Raw genomic sequence first — 8,961 nt, 5'->3', positions numbered from 1 at the left:
GCAGCACTGGGAACTCTTGAGCTGTGGTTTCCTTGGTCTCCCTCCACGTGACAGCTGCCACCATGAAATCCAGTGACTTCTAAGGTGGCAACACCAGGAGTCTCAACCAGTACAACTCCTGCCTACACCTAAAGCAACGAGTATTTCACAAAACACACCCGGACGTCAACACCCATGACAACCACAACCCACAATAGCTTGGTGACATCGCTAACAACAACTGCCCATTCTAAAGAAAATGGAGGATCAACATTCAATCCTGGCAGTTTGGTTGGTGGCACTGTATTGATGCTGGAAGTTTTACTGATTCTTTATATTGGATACAAAATATATTATTCAAGAAGGGCATTCAGTGTAGAGCCACTGATGGCATCATTTCAGGAAATCCAAGAACTGGGGAAAGAGGAAAGCTTAATGCAGCACTATAACTTTGGTTTATTGGTTTAAAACAATATTCTCTTCTGAAATAGCACACATGGGCCAGGTGCATGCTGTGTGATGCGTCACAGAAATATGTGAAGGTTCCTGGTCATTACTAAAGACAGAAATGCCTTAGTTTAAACATGGAGCTTACAAACAATTCATACAATGATTGTATTCCCTCTCTCAAACACATCCAAGTAAGACAAGTCCCATCTTGTGTTTTTGGTGGCACCGCCACGCAGGACCCGACTGGCAGCCGAAGCCTTGCTGGAGGTAGGAGCTGCCCGGGCTCACAGTTAAGGCGCTCACTGGGGCACAAAGGAATTTCTGTGTTGCTCGCAAAAAGAGCTTCCGAGCTGGAAGCGATCTCATTGCTATGCCAGAGGTGGAAACTGCACGAGTGAGTAAGCCAGGTCTGAAGCGTAATTGGTCAAAGCATCAACATTTTATATTTTGAAGTATGACATTTATTCTAGAAACAGAATCTTGAAAATAAAACCCCCAAGCAATACCTGTGCTTTGCTGTAGTAGGAGACCTAATGGAGCTTTTGAAAAGCTTGTATTTTTATTAATAACTTTTAAAATTTCAATGTTAATTGGTATAATTTTCCTTTCTATAGGCAAAGTGCAATGTTAAAATTGATGTTCTAAGGGTTCAAACACAAGACTGGCATTATAGAAAAAACTAGACATTAGATTATTTGCTAGTCTGAGAGTGTTTTTTGCTAGAAATTGCTTCTATTTCCTCTTCACTTGTTTATTTTGTATTTAGTGACTATTTTAAAGAAATGCAAAGCTGCTTTTAATATCTAGAAATTTTAATGGAATATAAAATCACCTAACTTTAGAAAGAGATTTCCAAAACAAAGTAGAACTCTGTATTGTCAGACTTATAGATTTTGCTGCTTATTCAACCAGGGATTATGGGAGTTTCCCCCAAGCTGCTGTACTGCAGGGCAAAGTACTGCATTTCACACACTCTCAATTTAGGAGAACTGGGGAAGTGGTATCTGTATAGTTTAAATAAGTGTATTGGACCTAACGCCTACTTTGGAGAGGACATTCCTCTTCCTTACGTGGGCATCTTGTTCCTTGGCTGAACGGGAGCTGCTTGCAGGCGCGGTATCACATGAGCACCAATAGTAGGGAGTATATTTTGGAGAGGTTCTAGTTCTACAGTTCATAGTCTAGAATTTAAACTCAGGGCCAAGTTTTAACAAAAGAGGCATTCAGTCATTTAACACCATGATACTTCCATCTTAACAGGCTGAAGTAAATTACACCAGTTTCTTCAAATCTAAAATGAGCTAAGGCCTCCTCAGGGTCGTGTACCCACACTCGACAAGAATAAAATAGGAGTTGGTGACCGGCTTTTGGTTTGCAGGGAATGTGAGATAACAAGCATTGTGATAGGAAAGGATCATCTCTGTTTGCTGTGTGTTATGGAAGACGGATAAGTGTGGGTGGCGTCTTCTTCTAAAACACGGATGTGATGGAGTTTGCACAGCGCATGCAGTGTGGAGGAAATCGTCCAAAGCGTGTGTGGTCAGCTTCGCTGAGAAGTGTGGGCTGGTGGGTAAGTCGTGTGGCTCCTGCTGGGCCTTGGCTGGTCTCGCAAGCACTGTTCCAGTTCTTCGTGAAATGCAGACTGGACAGCGGTGAGAACCTTTCCGGCTTCGCCTCGTGCATCCCTGACCCTCCAGCACCAAGCTGGAGTCCTCTCGAATGCCGGCTTCTTTCACACTTGGCAGCTAGAAAATGACTTTTAGGTTACCGTTGTCACTGCCTTGAAAGGGTCCTCCTTGGGGGTGGAAAGAGTGTAGCTGTCTTTTCTCTGTACAGAAGTAGTACGACTTGCTGGTTTCCAATATTGATCCTTTGATCACGGAGATTTTTTAATCTACAGAAACAATGCAAAAAAACTGTATTACTTTGGACTATTTCCTGAGCATAGCTTTTCTTCCTAATTATGTTTATTTAAGCAAGTGGCCAATTTTCTTTGTGTTCTTTGAGAATATACTTACTTGAAGGGAAAAGCAATCCAGGTGTATGTCTAAATATCATGCAGAAGTCGCTCCGATTTTTAAACACCCTTGGATAATCCGTAAAAGGAATAATCCAAGTAAAACAGGTGAGAGTCGGCAGTATATTACAGTGGCAATTCTGTTTTATTTTTAGAAAACAAGTAAAGAAAATCTCTCTTACCTTTTGTTTTTCTATTACAATGACCAGCTTTTGATATGTCCTTGTTACTAAGATCAATTTTTGAAATAAAATTTGTTCTTTGTGCAAAGAAAAATGCTGCGAAGCGCGCCACGCGTCGCATCTGGCTTCCTGGAGGGGCCCCCCGCCGTCGGCCACTTTCTCCGGCTGGCCCGATTCCCTGGCACACTCCTGCCCTGTCAGAGCCTCCCACGCTTTCTTTTAAGTCTCTTTCAACAATAATTTAGTGACAAAATAATTTCAGCCACTAGTATTACTAATCATTCTGATTAAGTCCTGCTTTCCCAACATGTTGTAATTTATTAGCAAGTTTATAATTGCTCTATTTTCTCTCAGTAAAGAGTAACCCGCAGGAGTTTCATGCGTGAGTGCAATTATTCCCAGCCTGCCTACTTGCTGGCTCTCACCTCCTCCTGCTCTGGGCTAAGGCCCACTGTCCAGAAGGCTGTGGGCCATACAGCAGACTGTTGGCAGGTCTGTTTTAACTCTAGCAAGCAGACTTGCTAACGTCACACGCGGGATGGTGCCCTCCTCTGGGCACTCTGCTGTGTAAAGGGGGGAAGCGGCTCTGGCTGGTACCGTCGACTATGAGCCAGCAAGTCACTCAGCTTCTACTTTGGCTTCCTGTGACGCAGCATAGAACAGGGTGCCGGAAGCTGCGCCCCAGTAGCCCCTGGCTCTGGAGTAGGACAGAGAAGGAGCACAGCACAGCAGGCAGCGACCCCCGAGGGGCCTCGGGCAAAGGCATATTCGGCTGTCTCCTTCCATACGCTTTGAAGACCGACAATAGGTGGCACAATGCTGGACAGACATTTATAGCAATTTGCTTTCCTTTAATCCCACCACTGAAAATAGGCAAGACCTGTCATGTGACTGCGGCCCACCATGGCAGTGAACGAGGGGGACCAACAGGACTAATTTTACTTGCAGCCTTCACATCCCGCCAGGGTTGATCGCTAAGTACTTCACACAGACAGCGCTATTGGATTTATCATAATGAGTGCATTTCAGATGAGCCTCCAACCCAGAAGCTGGCCAGCCTGGGCGTTTGTGAGCCTGCTTTGCCTTCCATGAGGCAGCCCGAGAACCGCATGAGGAGGCCGGCAAGGGCTGCAGTACCCGTGCTCGGGCACCCGTGTGGCTGGCCGAGTTCATTCTGTGGGAGTAGTTCGTGAGAACCACTGGCCAGACCTTTAGCACTGCAAGGCTTAATGTCTATTGCATTGTAAAGATAAAAATCCATCAGTAACTCCTGGGAGCCTCCCAGTGAAATATCCCTCCCAGAAGGTCCAGTACAGTCTGTGTGTGCAGGTCCCTTTAGCGAGCGGTGTGTGATGGGCGTCCTTTAACTCCAGTGAGAACAGCATGAGGGCCTGTTGAGCACCGGGCAGGTCTTGATCGATTTTGAAGACTGGCATAGCCAGCCGTGTAGTTGGTGCCCCGGTCACAGCAGAAGACATGGCAGTGAGACATAGCAGCCACGGCGTCACCAGATCTCACACATTTCACAGCACTCTCTGCCGCCTGCACCGTCTTCAGGTATCTCTTGGACTACAGGCTTATAAATGGGTTAGCAAAAATAGTCATAGAAGCCGCATGCTTCCCACTTACTTGTGTAGTTGAAATGTAAGTTGTTGGTCCGTATCTTTTTGCCTAATTTTGAAAAATAAATGTGAGAAAAGTGTTTTAGGAAGACCCATCAGAATGAATGGGTCTCCTCTGCGCTTTGGAAAGACACATGTCGGGTAGGAAGTTTGTGCTGTGAAATAGTTTATGTTGTTATTTTATTCTGTTAATATCAAATAGACTCAGGTTATCCTGGGCCACAATCTTCTTCCTATAAGTGAGAATTGAAGAATTCAAGCAGTGTGGAAAACTCAGAAGGATTCAGAGATGATTAGTATGAGAAGGAAAAGAGGAAAAGGTCCATTTACAAAACTTGTTAATCAGATCAATTTGTAGACAGGATGCGGGTATCATGGGTACCTGCTGTGGTGGGTGTTGCTGGCACCTGCTGTGTCGGGTGTTGCGGGCACCTGCTGTGTCGGGTGCTGCGGGCACCTGCTGTGGCAGCTGGGCAGCATCACAGGCCTTCCAGCAGTGGCTTCTTAACCAGGCATCTCTACCTCTAAGATCTATCGGCTGACTTGGGGAATTAGTTGGGCATGACAGATTGCACACGTGTTCACATTCTTGCATATTCAAACACATAAAATCAACCTCATGTGTGGAAGAGACCACGTTTAGGGGGATATGTCCGTAAGTAATCATTGTAAATTCATGAATTACAGGAGCGAGTGGGAGGGAAAATCTCCATTCCCAAACCCAGTGAGTGGTGGAGGCTGACCCTAGACAATGGCACACTTAGGGGCGAGCTGGCCTCGCCCCACTCCACAGGGGCCAGGCGGGGCGAAAGAACACCTGAGCTTGCTTGCCCGCTCTCCCATCGCCCCCCTCCGATCCTCCTGGAACCCTGGCAGCACACTCAGCTCTGTCATTTGTCCTCTTCTCTTTCCTGTGGCTCTCCTGGAGCAGAGCAGGAAGCAGGATGCACCTCGGGATGACCAGGGCCCGAACACCAAGAGCCTGGACTTCTGGCCGCAGCTGATCACGCTGATGGTGACGATCATCGACGAGGACAAGACGGCCTACACGCCTGTGCTGAACCAGTAAGTACGCCATCTCTGGAGAGAGTACTTATGCCGCTTAAGTGAGAATGTGCACTCCGATGCCTGGGGGAAACACTCCCAAAATTAAGCTGCAGAACACAGAGGACTTCTGTCAGTAAGTGTCAGTTCAGCCATATTATGAATTTCAATTTGAGTCTCATATAGGGTTTGCTTTCTTGGAGACGAAGATTTCCCAAGATTGGATTTTTATGTGATGTAGCCCATTCCCTTTTTTCTCTCATAGCTGTCTTATTGCCTCAAAAGAAAAGTAAGAATGCCCCTTAAAAGCTGAAAAGAATGTTGAAGAGCAAGAACTATGCATATTCCATTGTTTTTTAATAATAAAGATTTACCATAGAAGCCCTGTGTTAAAATAGTTGTGCATATTTGATACAACAAAATTAATGCAATGTTTAGTAGAACAAGTCAGTTTCAGAAAAGAATAATCTCAATTCTGTGCCACAAAGCTCTATAAATAGATTCCACTGTGACTATTCTGGAAGAGTATTTAAAATCATCTTCTCCAAATGCCACTACCTGTGAGACCTCAGCAGATTAACTTCCCTGGATCTCACTTTTCTCCCATATGAAATAAGGAGAAATATAATTACGAAGTGGTTTCCTGGGTCTAAATCCATGGTAAGTTTCAGGTATTGACTGACCCCAACCCGGCCCCTGCAGGCCACATAGGAATGCCTGGCCCTAGCCTCGCTGCCTCTGTCTGCCACGTCCACCCCTTAACCTTTCTGTCTTCTCAGGCTCCCCTCGCCCAGAGCTGTGCCCTGTGCACCTCCTCGGCACTAGGAGGACCCCTTCGCCCTGGTCGAGTCCGGGCACAGGGTCTGGGCATCCCACTCAGGCCTCCAGCAGCTCTGCAGCTTGCATTTGCTCACTCTGGAGATTCTTGGGCCCAGAGGAGGGTGCCAGAGGTCGGAGACCACCAGCTCCTTCTGACAGGACCACCTGTGGGTGGGGACAGGCTGCTGGAGAAGGAAGGGCTGAGTGCAAACAAGCATCTGCAGAGCAGTGCAGAGTAGAGGTTTGGGGAAAGGATTTGTTTGTAATTAAAGAAATGCCTTGTTATTTATAGGTGCCTTAAACCAGGATAGGACCAGTAAATAAATCAGGGCTATGAGAAGCATGATAGAGTCATGGAATAAATTAGAATGCCCAAGTTTACTTTAGTCATATACCACAAAAGATATACAGTGATTTTAGTTGACTTTTGGTAACTGTATTAAAAAGTAAGTGTGTGTGTGTGTGTGTGTGTGTGTGTGTATTCAGTTATGGCAAAATAAATTTGAAATTGTGCACTAAATCCAACCTGCTAAGTACAGAGATGAGCTTTGACACAGTGAGGAAATAGATGTCTTTGTTTTGCCTTTTAGTTTTGTTTCTAATGTCGGAGTTTAGAGCCACCTGTTGGCATGAGCACTTAGTCCTTGGGAGCAGGAGGGCATTCTGATTGCTTGGAAGCTGTTTTGTGACTGCAGTTGCTTTGTTGGCAACAGTGTTAGTGGCGCTCTTCTACCTCATGGCGTTCGTTCAGCTGTCTTGTGCTCACCTGGGGACCGAGGTGTGTTCTGCGCCTGACGTTGGCCTCTGGGGGCGGGAGCGCCGGGTCCACAGCCGCAGCCTGAGCGCACAGCACAGCCACATGCAGCTCTGTGACTGCTCTCCGCATACTTAGGCTGCACAGCACCTTGGGAACAGCGTCGGGGCACAGCGGTCCTGTCCCGAGTCTGGAGTCACAGAGCCTGAAGGGCTCAGAGGTCCGCAGCAGTCTGGCAGAGGACGCTTCCCCTGGCTGACTTGAGGGCACATCAGCTGGAATAAGTGTTGGATAGCAGCAGCAAGTGAATGAATGATTTAAAAGTATAAGACACTTTAAAATATCTTTCAGCATAATTTAGTATTATGGTATAAGTAGTGTGTCGATCGAAGTTTGCTACCATGCCCAAGAAGTCATGGCAAGCTTCGGCTACTCCAAATTTGATGAGAAATTTATGTAGGTTAGAATGTAGACGCAGAGGAAGGGTTCCCGCCGTGTTGCTCACTGGTTCACATGCAGGGAAAGGCATCTGCTGCATGAACGAACAAGTGACCCTTAGTGTAGTGAGTAGCTGTGTCCTCTGTCCCTATACCGTCCACTTAGGAATGGGCCACGGCGTTTCTCTGAGCACTGTCTTCTCAACTTCAGGAAATGTTTTTGATGGAGTAGCTCTCCATGCATATAGGAATTTCACGGACATGGGAATATTTAAGCAGAACATAGATTTAGATGTAGATGCGTAAGTGTATTGTTGTATTATTGAATTCAGTGTAACCACACAGCTCGAGTATGACATTTACTTTCTGAGCAATATGTCATTACATGAATATACAAAATATTTTGGTCCATTGATCTGTTAAACAGAACGTGGAATTGTTTAAGGTCAGATTGCGATGGCTTTGTTTACAAGTCTATTGTGTAGGCCCGGGCTCTCGCCTCTCCTGGCCTGTGGTAGGCATGGGCCTTGTGTTCCTAAGCTGCCCGTGTGCTTTCGGGTGGCTCTCTTGCTGGCCCTCATGTGGTTGGTATTTTGAGGTTGGCCATTCTGAAAGACATAGCTTAAGATAGTCAGATCCCATCGTGACTTTAGCTTCCGCTTTTCTGAATCCCATTGAAGTTGACCACCTTTTCTTATGTTTATTTGCAATTTGTGATGATTTTTTTTTTACTCATATTCTTTCTCATTTTCAGGTTGGCATGTTTATCTTATTGAGTTGTAATAGTTCTTTATATAGTCTGCAGAAAGATCCACTGGCAGGCGCAATATTTCCTTCTCGTTTCTAACATGCTTATTTGTGTCTGTTGAGTGAAGTGCATTGTGTGGGTGTGGGATCGTGTGTGCGTGCGTGCGTGTATTTGATGAGCTGGTAGGTTGGCTTCTTTTATGGCTTGGTATTTATTATGTTATTTCATCTAAATCTTTGCAAGATCCGCAGTCAACTTGCAGCAGCTGCTGAGTCCAGACGTCTTCGACTGAAGTCCATTGCTCATTGCAGGGGATTTTCACATGCGGTCTGACAACAGATTCCGAAGTTCTTTAGATTACTTATATTTGGTTAACTAAATTTCCATCTCTACTCGCTAACAAAAGCATCTTCTGTCTATGAAATTGCTTGGTGCCCTAGGTGAGAGTTCAGGCTGTCCCCGCACTCTGTCCTGCTGCTCTACATGTCCGCTCACGCTTCTTGGCCGAGGTGGCAGCATGCCAATATCCCCTAGTTGTTGGGGCTGACCAGGCCGCGAGCTTCCAAACGAGTGGACAGCGAAGGCCCAAATAAATGTGGCCAATAAATTGATTTCAGGGCTCCAGAGGATCCAAACCCTCTCACAGAATTTGTAGTTCTCTGGGTCCAGACCAAGAGCTTCTCTAGGCAGCCCACATTTATTATGCTATCAAACAAAGCAGGGAGACACTGAAGATGCAGGAATCTGTAGGGACTTGGGGGCCTTCAGCAGGTTCTCCAGGCAATACATTCTGTTCATGTAGAAGAACTGGGCCACCTCCAGGAAGGCCGTCACCCAGGACTGGGAAGCCTGCAGCTGTGGTCTCCTTTTAGCTAACTGGGGTTGGAGCCACACGTCCTCAGCTGTGGC

General features: G+C 46.1%; 1 protein-coding gene across 2 annotated transcripts in view; it reads left to right on the top strand.

The window, feature by feature from the left end:
* Unc13c (unc-13 homolog C) overlaps positions 1 to 8,961 on the top strand; it is a 429,116-nt gene that overhangs the window by 292,794 nt on the left and 127,361 nt on the right. For both annotated transcript variants that reach the window (XM_023724104.1, XM_004638987.2), the window contains one exon: positions 5,182 to 5,315. In XM_023724104.1, the coding sequence (XP_023579872.1) occupies positions 5,182 to 5,315 (134 nt within the window). The remainder of the gene's footprint in view (positions 1 to 5,181; positions 5,316 to 8,961) is intronic.

This window comes from Octodon degus, unplaced genomic scaffold (genome assembly GCF_000260255.1).
Source record: "Octodon degus isolate 3935 unplaced genomic scaffold, OctDeg1.0 scaffold00105, whole genome shotgun sequence".
Classification (NCBI taxonomy): Eukaryota; Metazoa; Chordata; class Mammalia; order Rodentia; family Octodontidae; genus Octodon; species Octodon degus.
This window is presented reverse-complemented; position numbering and strand designations above follow the sequence as displayed.